This window comes from Chiloscyllium plagiosum, chromosome 21, assembly GCF_004010195.1.
Source record: "Chiloscyllium plagiosum isolate BGI_BamShark_2017 chromosome 21, ASM401019v2, whole genome shotgun sequence".
NCBI lineage: Eukaryota > Metazoa > Chordata > Chondrichthyes > Orectolobiformes > Hemiscylliidae > Chiloscyllium > Chiloscyllium plagiosum.
This window is the reverse complement of record NC_057730.1, coordinates 34,182,476-34,205,195: the sequence shown is the minus strand read 5'-3', so window position 1 is coordinate 34,205,195 and position 22,720 is coordinate 34,182,476. Positions and strand designations below refer to the sequence as shown.

The window sequence follows — 22,720 nt, the reverse complement described above, 5'->3', positions numbered from 1 at the left end:
AACACAAATCAGCACAATCATGAAATGGAGAAAGCTGTTTTGCTAAAATTTGATTAAACTAATTATACACATCGCAGTCAGTGGCTGTGGCAGAATGCATGTCCACAGCTGCACCATGGGTATGTTTAATGCATTTCATTCTCACTAGTTACTCTCTCCTACTACTTTTTAGTCTTAGTTTTCTTGATTGGCTCCTATTGTTTTCTATTATAATATCATCTTCAAGTTTAATCAGATTAATCATTGCTGGTTATCAAGACCTGTTTAGCTCACTGTGTGAAGGATAATTCCATTTCATATCTTATGTTCATTTCATATGAACATAATTGTTCTTTTCACACGCCACACTGTAATCTGCTGACTGGCTGCTTCAAATCATCAATCTGGCCAGATGGCATCAATAGAGTAGACAGGTGAACATTAAAAAGGCAGACCTTGAAATTTCTGATGGCTTGTGTTCAGCAAATATAAGACCATAAGATGCAGGAGCAGAATTAAGCCATTTGGCCAATTGGGTTCCCTCTGCCATTTGATCATGGCTGATATGTTTCTAAATCCCATTCTCCTGCCTTCTCCCCATAACCCTTGATCCCCTTCCTAATCAAGAATCTATCTATCTCATCTTAAATACACTCAATGACCTGTCCTCTGTGAAAATGAGCTGAACTGTTAATCCAGAGACCCAAGTAATGTTCTGGGGACTTGGATACGAATCCTGCTACAGCAGATGGTGGAATTTGAATTCAATAAAAATCTGGAATTCAGAGTCTAATGATGACCATCTAGTTCACTATTATCCTTTAGGGAAGGAATCTGCCAACCTTACCTTGTCTGGCCTACATGTGATTCCAGACCCATAGCAATGTGGTTGACTCTTAGAGAGGGGCAAATAAGAATGAACGAATAAGAAGAAACACTCTCTTACTGAAAAAAATCCACCTCATATCAGCTCTAAAGGGTTGTCCCTTCATGCTAAGGCTGGGTCCTCACTCTCCTACTAGCAGAAACATCTTCTCCACGTCAACTCTATTCAGGTGTCTCAGTATTCTGTAAGTTTCAATGAGATCCCCCTTCATCCTTCTAAGCTCCCTCAAGTACAGACTCAGAGTTCTCAACTGCTCCCCATATAACAAACCCTTCATCCCCAGGATCATACTTATAAACCCTCTCTAGACCCCCTCCAATACCAGCACATCCTTCCTTACATACAAAGCCCACATTGCTCACAATATTTCAAATATAGTCTGACCAGAGCCTTATACAGCTTCGACAGTACATCTCTGCTTTTGTATTCTGGCTCTCTTGCAATGAATGCAAAAATTACAAAGCGTTCCTAACTGCCAGCTGAACCTGCATGTTGACCTTAAGAACATCCTGATTTAAGACTCCTAAGTCCCTTTGTGCTTCATATTGCCAAAGCCTTTCCCTGTTTAGAAAATAGTCTATGCATCCTACCAAAGTGCACAACCTCACACCTTCCCACATTGTATTCCACCTGCCACTTCTTTATGCTCTGTAGGCCCAGGAGATTCAGATTTATTCCAGTCAGGAGTCTCGCAGAATTTTCCTTCAGTTTCATGTTGTGCTGGAATGTCAGTGTTTACAGCCACATCAGGTTTGTAAAGTACACCTTCAGGGGTGACAGGGTGAGACCAATACTTTACCAGACATGGGCATCAGTTGAAGGAATAAGATAGCATCTTCTCTCTGCTCTCTTTCGCGTTACCTACCCATTAGCTTCAACCATTTATGAGTTTCCAAATGGTGCAGAAAAGAGGATGAAGGTAACCGTTGCTGATGGCTATATTGTTCATCAACTCTGACAAGGCCCTATTGATATTAATGCAAAATGCTGAAATTTTTACTTTTGTATAAAGATTTTCATAACCTCAGGGTGTCCCATGTCTGATTGATGTTTCTGTTGTAATGTAGGAAGGCTGTGTTTATTACCATAGGGGGGTAATTAGATTTCATAGAAGCAATTTAGATTTCATGCTAAAGTGCTTCTGCAGGAGATACACTCATGGAGAGACAGCATCCATGTGGGGGGGGGGGGGGTGCTCTTACTGGAAATCTAGTCACAGATCCTTTAAGGTCACTTCCAGTGGCAACACAGGATTTGTGCAAAGACTTAATATTTAAAATGTATCTCATGTAGCAGCCTGGTACCCCTGAAAAGGGCTAGGAAGAGGAGCACACAGAAAGAGGTCTTGGTACTTCACTCACTCTCCCACCTGTGAGTGAGTGATGAGCAGGGTATTGAGGGGGACAGTAAGGGACACAGCTAACAGTAAGGCTGGTGAGCAATGGGGTGGGCCAGCTGGACAGTCAGAGAGGTGCAACGATGAGGAGGGAAGTCAGGGGCAAACAGCCACGAGGGGAGTGGCCAATGGGACTGCCAGTGATGAGGGGCCAGGTCAATGTGGTGGCCAGTGATGAGAGAAGTGGTCAATGAGGTGGTCAGCCATGAGGGGAGTGGCCAATATTGAGAGTGATGACCAAGGGAGTGGCCAGTGAGCAGCCAGTGATGAGGGGAGCAGCCAGTGATCAGCCAGTGATGAGGGGAGAGGCCAGTGATGAGGGGAGTGAGCAGTCGTGAATAGGAGTATGACCAGTGGCTAGAGTAGTGGCCAGTGGGGTGCTCCGTAATGATGGGAGTGACCAGTAATTTAGGAGCAGGCAGTAGGGCAGCAAGGGAGAGCCAACAGTTAGGGCATACTTCTTTCAGTTCTGGCTCCAGTGCAGTGTGGCTGTACAATGATAACATTAGTGTCACAGATTTCATGCTAAAGTGCTTCTGCAGGAGATACACTCATGGAGAGACAGCATCCAATCTGTACATAGCAAGGTCTGCAAACAGCAATGTGATAATGATCAGATCATCTGGTTTAGTAATGATAGTTCAGGGAGAAATATGCTTTGAAATACAGTCAAGAAATCTTTCATGTCTGTCTGAGATTAGAAAGCGCTTCGGTTTAACCTCTTTTTGGGAAGATTATAACTTAATGCAATGTTAATGAAGGAAGCCTAATTTCTCAGTCTTTACACATTTTTTTTCTCTCCACAACTAACTCTGATGTGTGCTTCTTCAGTGCTACACTGAAAGCATTGTCCTGGATTATTGTGCTCAAATCTCTGGAATGGGATTCTGGCAAAAATGCTATATGCTGAACCACAACAAGCACCCTATTGAGTCATAGAATTGTACAGCATAGAAACAGACATCAAAGTACTACTACTTAAAGAGTCATACAGTCTTCCCCTGATCCCTGCACCAGTGTCATCATTGCAAAATGTTCCACTTTATACTCAAGAAAAGTAGCTTGCCTGTGCTGCCATTATACAGGGAAAGAGGAAAGCCTTTCTGCCCATTCCCTCAAGTACAGGATGTCACACATGGAAAACATGTTGAATCACTGAAGGAAGAGCAACAGACAGCAGCATTGAATTTATAAGATGGCTATGCTTGTAAGGGAATCTTTATAGTAAACAATGAGGTATAAAGGAAGCAGCTGGAAATCTAAAAGATCAACAGAAGTGATGAAATATGAACAGCAACGCTGTCTCCATCTGTTAAGGCAAAAGGTGCATTTGCTTAGAAGCATCCAACTGATAATGTTAATCTAGCTGTCTCTTGCCAAGTAGCTGTCCTTCCAAAGCAGGATGGTTATTTAACAAAGGCACAGTGTTGCCACTGCCTCTGTGAGTCAACCTCACTTTGCATTCTCCAGTTACAGACAGTGATTAAAGTGGCTGCTGGAACTTAACCCAAGACCTTTTGTTCCATGGCTGCCATTCCTCAGAGGATCAATGTTGGATAAACGAGAACCTGAGTCCAACACACATTCCTCCATCTCTCAGCCATTTAGACAAGAAAATGAATAAACAACATTCCACAACCAAGACTTAATCTTATTTGAAACCTTGTCTTTTCATTTTCACTTTGTCACTCACCAAACACTCCAAAACATTTTGCTCTTGTGTTACATTTTTTTCAATAGTCATCACAAACATTCTTCCCATCCTTTGTCTTAATTAAACTTATGACTATGGCCCACAGAAATTAGATTAAAAATAGGACCCGAAAATGCTTGAAATACATGTAACATCCTCAAGAACAACGAGGAAGAAAACAAGTTAATGTTTTGCATTAGAGACTTTCTGAACAGACGTCTCAATCCTCATTCAAATCCTGCGATTTCAAGTATACCATCACATTGAACATACCATTTACAATGACTGGCTACACTTTCCTCAGGCATAGTTGCTCACTTGGACTATCTGCTTCTTGGTGTTACTTTCAGTTTGGAGTTTTATCACACTGTCTCTGAATCTGAATTCATTGTCTGAGATTGTTTCTTGATTTGCAGTTGGGTTTGTTTTGCTATGCAATATACACAAGGTGACAAAAGGAGACCAAGCAAATATGTTTCATCTCCTTTTGTAACCTTTTGTCAGTTTCTTTTGGACTCACCTTCTGTCTCTTTTCCTCCCAGGTGCAAATAGACTGAGAATCAATGAGTCATACACCACAAGAAGCTGTTCAGCCCAATATGTCTGTGCTGCTTCAATGAAAAAGCTATCCCATTTATCTTAATCAATATGTACCTAACACCATGTTGAATTAGCTTTGGGAAGCAGTGACATAGTAGTAATGTCACGAGACAAGTAAAAGCCTCAAGTTCATGTTCTGAGGGTTTGAATCCCACCATCATGGATGGTTAAATTTAAATTCAGCAGAACAGAAATGCTGCAATTAGAAAAAGTTAAAAACCATCTGGTTCACAATTTCCTTTAGGGAAAGAAATCTGCAGTCAATAACTGGTCTGATATACATTTGACTCCAGAACCATAGCAACATGACTGATCTTTAATTAGGGATGGATACTAAACGCTGGTCTATCCAATGACACCTGTATCCTGTAAATGAATTTCAAATAAAAGCTGCACAAAATCTATCCAACTGCAGCCAATTCAGGAAACCTTGATCAAAACATCCTCTCAGGCTGTCAGGCAAATGGAAGGCAAACTGCACTCCATTAATTATTCTTAGCTTCCCTTGGCATAATCTCCAATAGGTTAACAAAACATGTCTAACACTTTCTTGAAGGGTTGCAAGGAGTGAGTTCACTCAGTCATTCCCAAGTTGCTGTTTCATGATTTCTCTCTGTAAATAAACCTTTGTCAAAACCATCTTCGTTCTCTGTTTTCTCAATTTAATTGATGGCCAATGTTTTGTACAACCTATCACATTCGTTTCCACAATTAGTTAAGCTGTTAATAATTTTGATTGTACTCCTTTTAAGTCTGTGCCTTTCCAGCAAATGCAGTAATGAAGCATGCTGTTTATTTCAGTACCCATAGACCAGGTATCATTTTGTTACACATAGATGAAGTCTCACCAGTGAGGCTTTATTTAGTGCTACTTTTGATCATAATAAACAAATTAGGTCATGTAACCCAAGGCCCTTTCCATTTAGGTCTTATCGTCATGTAACTGCCTGTTTTTGATTTGGTACTCGGAGAGTGGAGTTTCCAGGAATTAAATGCCATCTGCAGATCACTGCAGTGAATAATGCTTGAGAGAGGGCAAAAACAGGGGCTTTAACAGCGTATATTTGAATAGTTGTATTTGTTAGTTCAAAAAGTGTTGACATGTTTGACTGCTGTTTGTCAGGGATCATTAGAAAAAAAGCAGTCAATTTGTTTGCACATGGCTGTTGTGAGGTAAGGTCTTGTTAAGGTGGACCAACACCAGGAATGGATAGAGTGGTTGGAGGTAGGGGGTTATGCTTTGATATCTCCAAGATATGTCCAGCCAGAGTGACAATCCCATCAAAGTTTGGAGTTGGGCTTTTTACTTCCCCTGTACTTGAGGTTTACTTCATTGCATTGAGTCTAGATTGCTGTTTTGTAGGTTAAATTTGTTTTCTGTAAGTTAGATTTTAGCTATGTTGTTCGCAACAAGGTGTGTGTGTGTGTGTGTAAATGAACATACATATAGATTTGTTATTGCTAAGGTTGTCACTACATCTTTGTGATTCAGTATAGTACTCTCCTTTTGAAAATGGTTACTGTCCATGATTGAGGTTGGGTTTAGAGTTGAATTGCAGAATTCCAGCGTATTTGATAAAAGGCAGATTGTCTGATGGAAATGAGGAAATTGGATCCTGTCAGCGTCTTTCAGATTTGGTAATTAAAGTGATTTGTGTTAAGAGAAGAATGTAACGCTGCTCATTTTAAGGAGAAAAAATACCTTGATGCTCAGCCAGAAAAGCAATTTATGGAGGAATTCAAGAGATCTTGTGAATCATCAGTTCTTGTTATCTGACAGGACAGATCTAGGTCTCTAGAGACATTTGAAGAAATACTGAGAGCTTTATTCAAGATTTAGATGTTATTCTCAGAGGCTTACTTAGAATTGTGACTACAAAACTAGGCTTGTACCTTGCCCCACAGCCTATTCTCTGTCTTGATTAGTACAATGGAATATTCATATCCAGCTGATGGCTAACAGGGCAAAGATCTAATGCTGTCTTTGAAGATGATCCCTCTGACAGTGCAGCAATCGCTCAGTACCATACTGGACTCACAGCCTAGATCTGATGTGAGCCCTTGGCCTATGACCTTCTGATTCAGAGGCAACATTGTGTCCACTGAATCAAGCCAATGTTTGGTTACTCAGGTTTATCCAGCCAACGTGAAGCTGTTTGCAGCAGCATTTATTCAACTCTGATTCTCTCTTGCTCGACCAAAGTAGCTTATGGCATTGTGTACTTGATCTATCGTCATTTCTGTAACACTGTACTACTTTGAGAAATTACTGACTTATTTCAGACCCATCAATATATTAAGTGTTCTAATATACCCCACATCTCTCACAGTAACAATGTCAAAATACCAGAATATGATGATTGCAAATCTACACGTTATTTGCAGGAGGTCCTGGGGATGCTGTAGATACGTATATCCGCCTTACTCCTGGAGAGCGACAATCAGGAGACGGTACATCTCTCCCTGAGACACCCAACCTGAGAAAGGTGAGTACTACATTTCAATGTATTTCCAGTCACTCCCCCTGTGACATAACTTGAGTGATTAATTTTCACATGTACGTTGGCATTGAGGTGCAAGAGCTGTGCCTCACCACCAGTTCTTGCAATTCCTCCATTGATGCTAAGTCATTAGACTGCTTACCCAACAACCACTTACCAGGCAAATAATATCCTCTAATTAAATATAGCGAAGGATAAAGTCAATATTTTTGGTCCCTGATTCAAACCCCTAGCTACAGACTTGCTTCCTTCCTGGCAACAACCTGAGCTTAAAAATATCCTTTCACAGTCTTGGTGGTATTAAATTGGACCCATAGCAAGTTTCTGACCATATATTTGAGCCATTATTATATTTGTCTATTTTCATTTCCAAAACCTATCCATTTTTGCCTATGCTATAGGTTATTTTGCTGTTAATTAAACCTTTGTTTGTGCCTTTAATATCTCTGGACTTGATTATTCCAATGTATTGCTTGCTGGTCTCCCATACTCTATGCTGTGTAATCTTGAGGTAATTCAAACTCCTGCTGCCCTTGTCTTAACTCACACCAAGTCCCTTTATTATATCAACATAGTGCTTGCTGAATGGCTCATGATCAAGCAACATATTCATTTCCAAACTGTAATGTTTGTCTTCCAACCTCTCCGTGGCCTTGACCTCCCCCCGTCCCCCCTTCCTCTATCTTTGTAATCTCCTCCATCCCTGCAGACTTCCAAAATATTTGTGGTCATTTAATCCCAGTCTCTTGTGCATCTCCGGTTTTAATCACTCCAGCATTTGTGGCTGCGCCTTCATTAGCTAGTTCCTTTGCTTTGGAATTCCCTCCTTACTACCTCGTGTCCATACATCAATCACCCGCCTCCATTAAAGCACTCTTTAAAACCTAGCCTTTAGACCAAACATTTGACCATATAGTCTGATATCTGCTTATGTGGCATGATTTCATTTTATAATGTTCCTGTGAAGCAACTTGGCAGGTTTTATTATATTAATGGCACTGTAACTATAAGACTTTATTGTTATTGTTGTCTTCTCTCTCTATGATGCTGACTGGAGTGGGACTTTGTTCTCAGATATCTCCTGTCTATGCTGAAATAGAAACCCGTGGAGGGTCTGGCTATGCAGGAAAAATGATGAAACCGTCACTGCCCAGAACATCTCCGGTACCTGAACAACTGAGCCATTCAGGTAGAGTGATGCAACCTCTAGCTTATGACTTCTTTCATCCATACCATCCAGCAATGAAGTGGCTTTCAATCAGGACCTGACCCAACTGCTGTTACATGGCTCTATCTATAATGGAGACGATAATCCATGACAGTAGCTCCATAAGCACGTGTGTCTTTAACTTCTGCCTCACCTGATCATAGAGCTGGTGTAGGCATAATGTGCTAAATGGCTTCTGCACCCTAAAAATTATGTGATTCTATGATTTTCCAGTTTTGACTTTTCTTAATGAATAAAGTGTGACACGACAAAAGTTTTTTTGAGGAATGCCCTCGAGATCTACTTTTGATTTTTGGGGGCTACTTTATTACTCTTGCTAACTCCTTTATAAGCAGGTGATAGAGTCAGATAGTACCACTGTCTTCTGCATTTCTATTGGACTCACATAGCAACAGAATTAGAAGAATTTATCATTTGCCTCATTTATTATCAATGCAGTTAAACTTTAATGTTGCAACTTTGAAGAGCATTTATCTCTCAGATATGACAATACTAGTATCCCCCGCTTTTCAAATGTTCACTTTATGCCACTTCACTTTTACAAAAGACCTACATTAGTACCTGTTTTCGCAAATCTCAAGAGGATTTTTCACTTTTATGAAAAACAGCAAACTTTTCCCATATAAATCATGTTCCTTCGCTTTACGCCATTTTCCGCGTACGAAAGGTTTCCTGGGAACGCTCATCCTTCGGATAGCAGGGGATACCTGTATTTAAATTGGAACAAGATAACAGGCAGAAATTAGCAAGAACATTTTTCCAAAGAACTGATACATATTTCTACACACAAAAAGCCATTTCCTTAAAAAACATTTCCACAGAATGGTGAGGTCATAGCTTTCCATTGTATATTCACAAAACTGGAATATGATAAGTAGGCCACACTACCCTTTGTACTGCATCTCAGATCTCAATCTCAGGTTTACATTTAATCATTGACACAGTGTTCTTTACAACAGCATCCATGAAAACGTTCCTTGAATGTATACTGTACAGCCTTAAGTTAGAGATAACACATTCGTTTGCAAGTAATTCATTACTTCGCACTTTCTGGCGAAAGTGATTTCGCACTTTCTGGTTCCTCTTTAGCTACATAGTCCTTCATCGACTGCTTTGAACTGTTTTTTCTTTGCAGCCTCTCTATCTCTTTCCCTTCCTTACAGCCTGCCTCTCTCTTCCAACCCCCTAATAATAGCTTCTGTCTCTTCATCATTCACAGTGCACCCTCCCTGTCTGTCCCACTGCCCTAAAGCCTCTTTCTCTCTGTACTATTATCTTTCTAGCATCTGTTTACAAGAAGCTTCACTCTCTTTTCTCAGCTTTTCTCTGGCCTCTTTGTCAATTCCCAGTCCCCTTGCAGCTTCCCCATCTCCTTGCAGCCATAGCCACCCCCCATTTCCCTCCCCCCAGACTTTGCAGTTCTCCAGCTCCATTTAGAACCTTGTAGCCCCATATCTCTTTCTGGGCCTTCCTCTCCCAGTTTCCTACAATCCCCAATCTCTCCCCAGAATACTTGCAGCCTCCATGTCCGCTCAAACATCCCACACCCTTGCAGAGGGCGATTAGGTAGTCCTCCATTCCCTCTCCCAGCATCAACATTGTTCCCGGCCGTGCCTCCTGCCACCTTTTCTTGGTCTTGGCAAAACAATGGCAGCCCCCTGGTCCTTGGACTTCCAGAACACATTGCTGTGATTGAAGGAGCAGCTCTTCACTCTTTTCTTCTGTTTAGCTTGAAGGGGTGACTATTCTCTGATTAGTCACTCCTCTGGTGGATTTTCCCAGATGATTTAGGGACTTTTGGAGATGCATCCACTTGTCACCTGGTATATTTTGAGTACCCGTATGCCACACACTGGATCTGTGTTTTCCTTCAATATGTCACATGTGGCCAGAAATGATCAGTGGTTACCTGGCTGACTCTACTCTCTGTAGTGACTCCTATCTTTAAGGCATGAAGGCCTGGTTTATTTGTAAAACATTGTTGGTGGAAACACTGCAGAAGAAAACAGCAGACATTAGAGGAGATTTAGCAGAATGAGCATTGAAGGCATTGCTGCAGGATCACATCGGAAGACCTTGTATTCATAGAATCCCTATCAGTTAGAAGCACATCATTTGGCCCATCGAGTCCACACTGACAAGCATCCCACCCAGACCCACCATATGCCTGTAACACTGCATTTTCCATGTCCAAACCACCTAACCTACATATCTTTGGATTGTAGGAGAAAACCAGACCACTTAGGGGGAACCCACACTGACATGGGGAGAACATGCAAATTCCGCATTGACAGTCGCCCAAGGCTGGGATGAACCCTGGTCCCCAGCACTATAGGGAGGCAATAGTGCTGACCACTGAGCCACTGAGCCGCCCTACAGTACCTTCACCACCACAGGTTATTTGAAAACACCTTACGGCTGATTAAGTAAGTTTTGAGCTGTAGTTTGTTATAATGTGGCGAAATGGGACAGCTCCCTCCTAGCCTGTGGAACTGAGTCAATTGCAGCTTCCCACCATTAGTTGTTATATTGGTCTTTTCATAAACAGTCCAATACAGTAGAAAGAAAATAGACCCATTGACTCTGCAATAGTCTTGACTACTGAGGTTTGCCTTGCACAAAGTGGTGTTTTCATCAAAGAGGGGTCTCCATATTTCTGCTCAATGTCTGTTCATTTGAAGAAAGCACATTCTCGAAGTGATGTGTTTTTGTTAATATTGCAGGCAGTAAAAAGTTGGGGATGTCTCTGTCATGGCAGACAGAGCCTCATCCCATGCACTCTTGTCGTTGTCAAGCTCCTAATGATCCCTCCCCGACTAATTCGGACCCACACCCCTATGTCAGCCTAGACGGCAGCCCTAGCCCCTCACCCCAGAACGTGGAAGTCATGAACAGTCCCCCACACCGTCGCAAGAAGCTCTTCACATTCTCCCGCCCTCCTCGCAGCCGTGATACAGACCGATTTCTGGATGCCCTGAGTGAGCAGCTAGGACAGAAGGTGACCATCATGGACGAGTTCATGAACCCAGAGAACGATTACGAAGAAGTAAGTTTTTCAAACCTAATAGAGTTGCTGACTATTAGCAAGCAGTTAGATCGGCGGTGACAGCATGTTCACATTGAAAATCGAACTAGGGATCTTCCTGGGTGTTAAATACTTAAAAGGTCAGTGGGTCACTGGGGGATGAAGTCATTGAAGAAGGGTCTCCGAGAGGGAAGCGTGTTGGGAATGGGGGAGAAGTTATTGGGATGAAGAGGCTCATTGAGGGGATAATGAGGGAGGAATGTGGGGTGATGGTTTGTAGTGGTCACATCATGGCCGCTAGACCTTCTCCTGTCCAATTTTGTACATTTGTAAGATTTTAAATTTATTTCAAATAGATAACTTTTATATATTCAGACCTGAATTGTTGACAGGATTCTGAAGAAGACAGTTATTTCAGAAATGTGCCTCTAAGATGGAATTTAATTGTAAATTGGAATGGTTTATACATAGAATAATAGCTAACCAGGAATAATGGAAAGGTTCAAACCGAAGTGAATGGTCTCTATATAACCTGAAAAGTCCTTCTGAGAAGGGTATTTATATATACATGGGTAGGAGACATGACGATGGAGTTTTATGGGAAGGATTTGTGAGATGGGCAGCACAGTGGCCCATTGGTTAGCACTGCTGCCACACAGTGCCAGGGAACTAGGTTCAATTCCAACCTTGGGCAACTGTCTGTGTGGTGTTTGCACATTCACCATGTGTCTGTGTGAGTTTTCTCCCACAGTCCAAAGATTTACAGGTTAGGTGGATTGGCCATGCTAAATTGCCCACAGCATCCAGGGATGTGCAAGCAAGGTGGATTAGCCATGGAATATGCAGAGTTACAAGGATAGGGTAGTGGGTGGGTCTGGACAGTCTCTCTTTGAAGGGTTGGTATGGACCTGATGGAGTGTAGGGATTCTATGAGACTTTTACTGTTTCACTTTTGGCTGAACTTGCTCTTTTCTTTCCCAAGATGACCTTTCCAGAGGAGCAGGGAATCTATAGCATAAATGACCCGAGCAGCCCCAGTGAATATGCCAGTAGCAGTGATGATGGAAGCTCCTTAACGTATTCATCATGTTCGGATCCTATCCCACCTCCTCCTCAAAGTCCCCCCCCTCCACCACCCATACAGTTCAATGACCCAAAACCTGCCGCCTTAATCTCTGAGTTGAAAAGGGTCATCCCACCTCCACCTCCACTACCTCCACCCCCCTCTTACTCCTCTAGCCACCATCAGTCTATTCCTCTCCCACCACCTCCTCCTCCTCCTCCATTACCACCCTCGACTGGTCCCCCTCCATTGCACCGTGGCTTTCACCGTAGAAGTGAATCCAGTCACATGAGTGTGAAGAGGCTGCGATGGGAACAAGTGGAGAATTCTGAAGGCACCATTTGGGGTCAGGTATGTGAAGTTGTTACTTTACAGTCCAGGCTGCTTTCCTCTGCTGGCCTTCCAAGTTTGACCCGTCAAGCACTCCTAAGACAGGAAGAGGATGAACTCTGACTGCGATGTGAGTGTAGTGGAGACAAACTGGGAAAATATTCCTGACTTCAGGAAGGGTAAGGGATAGATTGGGAAATATCTGGAGAAGGGAGGTCTTTACAATCGATTCATTAGTTACATATGCGTTCAGTAGCTTGAGCAGTCAGTGGTTCCAGCTGTTATACTCAGCCCAATGTGGAGCCTGTGTACTCAGCGGGCCCACGACTTATTTCAAGTCATTGACAATGCAGGTGTTCAACCTGCAAGCTTAAAGATACAAATGCTCCATCCATATCATCAGTGCCTCCAACACTCAGGCCATAAATGCTGCAACAAAATTTGATGGTCACTGACACCTTGGCCTGGATTTCTTGCCTGTGTTGGAACAGAGACGAAAGGACTATAAATCTGGTGAACAGGACCCAGTTCTGGAATTCCTGTCTCATTATCACTGAAAGCCAGATCGCTCTCTGGACTCTTTACTGGCTCCACTGTAGGTGGGCATTTCACATCCTCTACTACCTTGATGCAGTCAAGCTGGCTTTGGGAGGAAATATTGTTCACTGTTCCACAAAGGCGCGTGAACCATCGGGGGAGCCCTAATCTGGAGTTGGGAACCAAAACAGGCACTCGGCATTCCCTTTGGAAAAATAATCTCCCCCACACTAGTTAAATGACTAGTTAAACAATATGTGTGTCACTGGGGAGAATGGGTGTACTGCGGGATGAAGGTTATTGAAGAGTGAGTGACAGGGAGAGCGAAGACACTTGGGTGTGTTTTCAGAGGGCAGAAAGCAGAAGCGTTCATTGGAAAAAAGATCATGAGGGCAATAGAGTTGAAAGAAAAACTGTTGTAATACTTGATCATTGTTTTCAAGTAATAAACTGTCAGTGAAATACATCCAGTGGACCCTTTTCCAACTTCATACAAACTGTGTATGTTTGTGTGTGTGTGAGAGAGAGAGAGAGATAGGAGAATGGGGACACCAGGTATGAGGGGGAGGAGGACTTATGGATTAGAGAGTTTGGCAACTATGTGTACACGTGAATCAATTTCCGAGTAAACATCTAACTGTTGACATCACCACTTGCACACCTCCCATCATGCCCTGAGGCCTGTCTCTAGGCCCAGCAGACTTGTCTCCAGCCCAAGCCTATCTCCCTGCGATGTAAGTAGGGTGATAGGACTCGGATAGAGACAGAGAAAATTCCTGATTCCCAGTATTCATCTCGTCCATGAAAATCTGGCCTTCTGTTTTCATGAGGGAGTTGGGGTCCTTTCTTGAAGAGGGAAGGGATCACATCTTACTGAGGTAAATGGCTAGTCAATAACATTTGGTCCATGTTTGATCATTCAGGAGGAGACTCTCTGCTTATAATGAGATGAGGGATCTTTGTAATGAGTTAAAGGACTTTGATCTTTTCCTGCCTGTCAATGTTGCTGTGTTGGAAAAAAAAGTTGTTTTAAACTGGATACTGCAGCAATACAAGAAAAAAAGATAGTTGTTGAGACATTGAATACAGAACCAGCACTGAGTATAAAACAAATCAAAATCAGATTCCATTTTATTTTGCAGTTATCTGTTCTTAGTCACAGTGGTATTAGTAGGACTTTTCTTTCAATATGTTGGAATATTTTGGAGGGTTTTTGCTCCTGCTCACTAATCAGTGACCTGGTTGAAGATATGCATGTCCAGATCAACCCCAGACTATGGTATGTCTTGTAGTCAAATAGCCACTAGGTAGCAACGTGAAAAGTGGTTGATTGGCTGAGAGACAACCGGTGCTTTTTGAATCTTATGCCAATGAGATTCAGGAAAAGGAATGAGTGAGCACATTATGCCCAGACGTTGAGCTAAGTGTGTGGTTTATTTTCAGAATTTTCTGTCACTGTCTTTTTGCTTGCCCCATTGCCCATATGGTAGGTTTCCAATTGTTAACCGAGATGTGAAACAGGCTCAGTCATTCTGAGTCTAGATTAGAGTGGTGCTGGAAAAGCACATCAGTTCAGGCAGCATCCAAGGAGCAGTAAAATTGACATTTCGGGCAAAAGCCCTTCATCAGGTATTCCTGATGAAGGGCTTTTGCCCGAAACGTCAATTTTCGGGCTGGCTGAACTGCTGTGCTTTTCCAGCACCACTCTAATCTAGACTCTGGTTTCCAACATCTGCAGTCATTTGTTTTTACCTTTACTCAGTCATACTGAGCATTTCCCTTGTACTAAAACCCAGTAGAGCTTGGTCATCATGTAAGAGCATGGATTCAGTGCTGCATTGTGTTTATTTGAAGCCATCATCTGATAATCAGTTCTTTCCACTTCATTTTCCTCAGTTTGGAGAGGACTCGGATTATGACAAGCTGAGCGATATGGTCAAGTATCTAGATCTGGAGCTGCATTTTGGGACCCAGAGACCAAACAGTAAGTTACAGCCAGGCTTTGCACAGCACCTAACAGAACACGACACACCATCTGAGTGCACTTGTCAGTCTACACAGTGTGAACCAGACTCTATGTCAGTTAGTGATTACACATATTATGTGCCAAACAGTGATTATGTACCATGTGTGGATAATCTCCATTAAATTGCAGCACTTTCTCGAAGTATTTTTGTCACTTTTTATGTTGGTGAAGCCAGTGGTGGATTAATGCACTACATTCTGGATTAGCGGTGCTGGAAGAGCACAGCAGTTCAGGCAGCCCTCTCCTCCCTGACCTATCACCTTCATCCCCTCCCCCACTCACCCATTGTACTCTATGCTACTTTCTTCCCACCCCCACCCTCCTCTAGCTTATCTCTCCATGCTTCAGGCTCGCTGCCTTTATTCCTGATGAAGGGCTTTTGCCCGAAACATCAAAGATTTCGCTGCTCCTTGGACGCTGCTCCTTGGATGCTGCCTGAACTGCTGTGCTCTTCCAGCACCACTAATCCAGATTAATGCACTACAGTCCAGTTATTCCCCTTCAGAGATAAGGTCCATATGGTGTGATCATTAAATGGGTCTACGTGGACTCTTTGTCACATGGCCCAGGCATGGACTGTTGCCAACTGGTGATCGGATGCTCATAGAAGCCTGGTTTGAATATTCCTCTTTACACTCTCATTTTCTTTTTTACAGAAGCAAGTTTTGCACCTGAAACCTTTAAGAAGAAGGATGTGGTGGAAATACTATCTCGTAAGAAGGCCTACAATATATGTAAGTTGCCTGCCTCTTTCGACCTTGTGCTATGGGAACAGAATGCCTCTTTCAATGATAAACTCAACTGGAATTGCTCATTGACAAGTACTTAAGTTAATATTTGAATGGCAACTTGAGAGTACAGAGCTTGAATATTACTGAAAAGAGACATCCAGTCATAACATTGTGTTGCATTCATTAGGATAGATATAAGAAAGCCAAATTCAAAGGAAGCAATAAATTATATGCATGAGGCAAGAGTGCTGATTGGTTGACAACATGACTCTGTTAGCCAAGTGTCGCCATGAAGAATGCACCAGGAATTGCTATTGAATTTAATACTTCATCCTCTGCTGAACAATCCAGAGTCTGCTAAGAATTATTCTTACAGCCAATTTAGAATTATCAGCTGAGCTAACAATGTAGCTCACTTTATTCCTACTTTATGCTGCATGTATTTATACTCAGCACCTATCCTTTGCAAGCATAAATAACATGTCCAGTTATTGCTCCATTTTTGAACTAAAGAAAAACATAGGATCGATGTTTCCCTGGCAATTCTCCATGACAATACCTCAACCAATCAGATTTGACTCCTTTTTGTCTTTTTGTCAATATACCTGTTGGGATTGCTGTAGACTCACAGGCTACAAATCAATTCCATGGGCAACCTTGTGAATAGGGCCCTATTCTCACTTCCCCTAACCATGTGAGTTTGATGCTGAAATGGTGCATATAAAAATCTATCCTGCATCATGATGGATACCAGCATGATCAAATTATCACTTGCTATATATCATGAAAATTCAAGAAAGAGCCAATGTCTATCACTTTTGGTTCTGAGTAGTGCCCAATCTACCTCGGGTTGCCCTGGAAAGGGAAAATGTCTCAAATATTTGAGCAGCAGACGAACTAGCTGTTGCACTCTGCTCTATGCAGTAAATCTATCAGCAATTTTTTTCCACTAACTGGATGCTGTTATCAAGTCAAAAATACATTTTGCCTGCCTCACAAATGAGTAAGGTGATATTTGAATCTCAGTGCTGATGTGATGTCACGTATCCCAGTGACTGGTGAACTGTATCAATTAACATGTCCCCTTGACTATTCACAGTGGACAGTGCACCAATCATGCTCAACCAGCCCATATTTGCAAGCCTCACCAAGAGTCTATCCTCCAATAGACGTGACTCTACAATTGGAAACCATTTGTTGAATAATCCAGACTGTGCTAGGAGTTACACCAGAACCAATTTAAGATTATCAGTCAATCTCAGTGAGATGCTTTGTTTGTGCTAGAAGCTCTGTACATAAATAATCAGGGTGTTGTTTTATGCAGGTAAAGGAACTTGTACATTGCAACATTTCACAAAGCAAGGGTCATGGAAACAGCCAACTGACAGGTGCATCCCTATGGCAATGCACTGATGATTCAGAGTCTACCTGCTTGGTCTTAGAATTAAGATTGACAATTAACTATTACTTTTGCATCTCCATGTCAATAATAGTCCAACCAATCAGCACCTGTTTCTCATGCAGTCTAAAATGGTGTTTCTTTCTCAGATCTGTTTCTGGCATCCTAGCTCTGACAAGTGCAAAGTGAAAAGCTTCAACTTCTTGTCTGTTAACAATGTTTAAGAACTTTTGTTCCAGGGGCCTATATTGAGAAGGATTGAGCAAGAGAAGGAGTGGTATGTTGTGTAATGATGGTGGAGAAAGGAAGTAAATAAGGACATAGAAAACAGGAGCAGGATTAGGACATTCAGCCCTTCAGGTGCATTCTACCATTTAATGAGGTCATGGCTAATTCTACTTCAGCATTGTTTCCCCGCAGTAGACCATAACCTTTGATATTTATAATATTCTTTTCTCATGTTATGTAAATTAATGTTTCCTTTCAAATTTTGTGTTCTTGCAACTGTTTTGATGAATGCAAAATGAAAAGCTTTGACTGTATGTCTCTTTTCAGCAGTGTCCAAGTTCTATGCTATCAATTGATTATTCATAAGCTAAGTATTTTTTCATGAGCATTTCTAGTTGAATATATAATTGAAACAGGCATCCTGTATCCAGATACTAGAAATCTTTCAATCTCAATCTTGGGTATGCTCAATTACTGATCCTCCACAGTCCTCTGGGCAGCACAGTGATTAGCACTGATGTCTCACAGCACCAAGGACCAGATTCAATTCCAGCCTTGAGTGACTCTCTGTGTGGTGTAAGCATGTTCTCCCCATGTCTGTATGGGTTTCCTCAGGGTTGTCTGGTTTCCTTTCAAAGATGTACATGTTAGATGGATTGGCAATGCTACATTTCCACATTGTGTTCAGGGATGCGAAGGTCAGACAGATTAGCCATGGTAAATGCGGGATTATGAGGATAGAGCAGATCTGGTTGGGATGTTCTTCAGAAGGTTGGTGCTGTCTTGATGGGTCAAACAGCCTGTATCTACACTATAGGAATTCCAAAGATTCAGCATCCTAAGTTGTCTGCGTGTTATTCAGAGACACTGCCTAATGGCTCTGGATACCTCTGAGCAGGGTTAACATAATTTCTACATATACCCTTTAGAACCCTGACAGAATTTTGTTTGTTTGAATGGGATCATCTCCTGTTCTTTAAAACGTCAAAGAACAAAGATCCAGTCTATTTAATTTTTCTTCACAGGGCACTTCCTCTTTCCCAGGAATTAGTTTAAGAATTCGAAATTATTGCACTCCATCTATGGCAAGTATATTTTGCCTTGGGTAAGGAAACAAAAACTGCACAACTCCAGGTGTGGTTTTGTCAAGACTCAAAATAATTGCAGTAAGACATTTTTTTCCAGTACTCAAATTCCTTTGTAATAGAAACTTAAAATAGCATTTCCTTTCTTAATTGCTTGCTGTACCTGCATGTTAACTTTCAGTGATTCCTAAACAAAAGCATCCAAGACCCTTTTGAAAGTAAACACTTCAGTTTAGAAATGCTTGGTAATTTTGTTTTTCCTCTAACAAAGCATATCACCTGACATTCCTCTAAATTATTTTCCATCTGCTAAGTGCTTGCCCACTCACTCACTTAGCATTTCCAAGTTCCCTTGAAGTATATTTGCATCCATGTTCCCTCTAATTTTCCCTGCTGCTGTGTGGACCTCCGAGGTCAGCGAGTGTCAGTTTAGAGGGCACATTGAGTTGCTCCTCTTCATAACCCGCACTTCCACCTAGTTTTGCATAATCTGTAAATTTTCGGATATCATGTTTAATTTCCACATCTAACTTGTTGATGTGATTTGTGAATAGTTGGGACCCAAGTACTGAACCTTGACATAGTTCACTAGTCACAGAGAATCAACTTGAAAGTAACTCGTACATTCCTACTTTGTTTCCTGACCCATTGACCTGTTCTCAATTCATGTCAGTACATTTCCCCTGTTCCGTTTTTCAAATTTTGTTTATGGATCTCTTGCATGGAATTCTATGGAAAGCCTTCTGAAAATCTAAATATATCGCACTCCCTGGTTTGTCCTTTCCTATTCTGTTAGTTATATCCTCAAAAAACTCTAACAGGCTTGTCAAACGTGAATTCCCTTTCATAAACTCGTGTGAACTCTTTCCAATCCGATCGTATTTTCTCAGTTATCGTATTACCACATCTTTTATTGTAGATTCTAGCAATTTCCCTATCGCAAATGTTCCACTAACAGATCATTGTTCACAGTGTGTTCTTGCTCTCATTTTTTAAATAGTAGTGTTACATTTGCCAAAATGCTAGTACCGTTACAGAATCTAACAAATTTTGAAAGAAAACACTCTAGGCAAAAAGATAATTGGGTCGGGGAGTTAAATTATTAAGTCCCATTAATTTCTCTATTACATTTTTATTGACATTAGTATCTTGTAGTTCCTAATTCACACTAATGCCTAGATCTTCCATTATTTCTGGGAGGATTTTAGTATTTTCCTCCCTCCGTGCAGACAGAAAATGTTGTCCAGTTTCTTTATCATTTCCTTTTTGCCCATTTAAATTCTTCTGACACTGCTTGTAATGGATCTGCATTTCTTTTGCTAATCTTTTTCCTTTTTATATACCTATAAAACAGAATTGTTGAACCTTTACACATGGGTGAGGGGGTCACATGTCATTTTACCTTTGACTCGGAGGGCCAGTGAGCACATTTCAGAAAGTTGATCTTTACACAACAGTAAATTAGAAAAAAAAATCCAAAGCCATAAATTGATAAGGGATCAGAGGATATGGGGAGAAACTGATAACAGGATACTGGGATGGATGATTAGATATGATAATATTGAATAGCCTACTCCTATTTTCTATATTTCTGTTAAATTGTCTCAAATAGTATCTTTCACACTGATGACACACTGTTGTCTGTATAACAATAATCTCTAGTCAACAGTGTGTCCTCTATCTGAGGCCTGGTGTATAGATCGGCACAAAATGCCTTGGCAGGAAATGGGAGGCAAACCTGCCAAGTTTAGCTGGGCAACCTTCTGAGGGCATGAGGTTCCTTGCAGCTTGACTTTAATCTCTCAACCACCACGAGATTGCAGTAGACTCAGAATAATGGGTGTAGTTGGCTCAGTAATGACCCTAATCGATATCCCATCAGAAGCGGCTGGCAGTTCCGGGTCAGTCCCTTTTGCTTGTCTGACTCACTTGGCAGTGGCAATATGTCTTCTCCACCTCTCACTTCCTTGGGATAACAGATTCTCGTGCTGGTTTTATCTCTGTTAGCTATTCTCATTGCCCACCTGAAACTCTCTGCACCAGAGCTCCGGCGGATCCTTGTGACAATGGAGAATGATCGTCTGGAACCTTCTCATATTAAACAATTGCTACTGTATGCTCCTGATGAGGAAGAGTTGAAGAATTTCAGGCGGCACATGGCTGATCCCAGTAAGCTGAGTGAGCCGGACCAATTCGCCCTGGAGGTGGGTCCCTTTTAAACTGTCACAGCTCTTGTTCTATGTCAAAGGCACTTAAACCAACTTTCATCAACCTCTCTTACACTTTGGAGTTAATGAGGCAAATATAGAGAGACTGTACTCTAAATGGGTTTCACTAGTGCCCTGTATAACCGAGGCGTAATTTCTCCACTTTTGTATTCAGTTACCCTCATGATAAAGGATAACACTCGGATTTTCGGAATTACTTGCTGTACCTGCATACTAACTATTTTTTGTGATTCATGCACTAGAACACCCAGATCCTTTTGCGTCTCAAAGCTCTACAGATTCTCACTATTAAGATAATATGTTCCCTTCATTATTCTTCCTGTCAAAACAGATGATTTCACATAACATTATTTATTTATTTATTTAGCTAGCTGTCTATGTTTATTTATTTTTAGTTATTCATTCATTGGACATCTGTTTCATTGACTGGGCCAGCATTTATTGGCCATCCCTAGTTGTCCTTGAGAAGGTGGTGATGAGCTCTCTTGTTGAACTGCTGTTGTCCATTTGGTGTAGGTGCGCCCACAATGCTGTTCGGGAGGGAGTGCCAGGATTTTGACCTATTGATACTGACAGAACAGCAGTATATTTATAAGTCAGAATGGTCAGTGGTTTGGGCAGGAACTTGCACGCGGTAATGTTCCCATGTATCTGCTACCCCTATCTTTCTCAATGGCTGTGGTTATGGGCTTGGAAGGTGCTCTCTAAGGAGAATGTTTGCAGTGCATCCTGTAGATGGTGCTACTGAGCATTGTTGATGGAGAGCATGAATGTGAATATAATATCAACTAAGCAGCTACTTTGTCCTCGGTGGTGTCAGAACCTTTGAGTGCACACATCCCGGTAAGTGGGGATTATTTTCTCACTTTTTCCTAACTTGTGCCTTGTAAGTGGTGGACAGGTTTTATGGAGTTAGGAGGTAAGATGCTCACTGTAGGATTCCTAGTCTCTGATCAGCTCTTGTAGCCATGGTATTTATGTGTCTCGTTCAGTTCAGTTTTTGGTCAATGGTAGCCAGCTCCCAATATTGATAGTGATGGATTCAACAATGGCAATGCCACCGAATGTCAAGACTGATGGCTAGATTCTGTGTTGTTGGAAGGGGTCACTGCCTGGCATTTGTACGCTACAGCTATTAGTTGCCATTTGTCAGCCTAAACCTAGATATTTTCCGTGTCTTGATGAATTTGCTCAGATTGTTATCCACAGTCTCATATCTGCAGCCTTCTTCAGTTCTCTTAACAACTTACTTTCTTACTTCTTCGTATATCATTAGCAAACTTTGTAACCATATCTTTTAACCCTTCATCTAAATGATTTGTACAAATTGGAAACTGTTGAGATCCCAGCACTGATCCCTGTGGTACATTATTCAATGCAGTTTACCAATCTGAAAAAGGTCCATTTATGCCTGCCTCTACTTTCTGCTAACCAGCCAATCTTCTATCCATACCATAATACACTGTGAGCATTTTATTTTCTGTAATAGCCACTGATGTGGCACTTTATCAACTGCATTCTGTAAATCTCAGTACAATGTATCCACCAGCTCCCCTTTACCCAAAGTACAAAGACGAATGGATTAGTCACGCGTGATTTTCCTTTCACAAAACCACATTGCTCATGCCATAAATACTTTAATAAAAGCTTCCAGCATTTTTTAACTGGCCTGTTGTTTTCTGTCTCTCTCCCTTTTTGAATATAAGGAGTTACATTCAGTTTCTTCCAAACTAATAGCTCCATCCCCAAATCAAGCAAGCTTTGAGAAATAAAATCCGATACATT

At 41.6% G+C, this 22,720-nt stretch overlaps 1 protein-coding gene across 3 annotated transcripts in view; it reads left to right on the top strand.

Annotated features, from left to right (window-relative positions):
* grid2ipb (glutamate receptor, ionotropic, delta 2 (Grid2) interacting protein, b) overlaps positions 1–22,720 on the top strand; it is a 102,255-nt gene that overhangs the window by 63,296 nt on the left and 16,239 nt on the right. For all 3 annotated transcript variants that reach the window (XR_006314797.1, XM_043711733.1, XM_043711734.1), the window contains 7 exons: positions 6,940–7,040; positions 8,130–8,244; positions 11,007–11,329; positions 12,291–12,722; positions 15,135–15,222; positions 15,921–15,998; positions 20,715–20,911. Coding sequence is in view for 2 of the 3 variants with exons in the window: in XM_043711733.1 (XP_043567668.1) it covers positions 6,940–7,040; positions 8,130–8,244; positions 11,007–11,329; positions 12,291–12,722; positions 15,135–15,222; positions 15,921–15,998; positions 20,715–20,911 (1,334 nt within the window). In the remaining variant the exon portion in view is untranslated. The remainder of the gene's footprint in view (positions 1–6,939; positions 7,041–8,129; positions 8,245–11,006; positions 11,330–12,290; positions 12,723–15,134; positions 15,223–15,920; positions 15,999–20,714; positions 20,912–22,720) is intronic.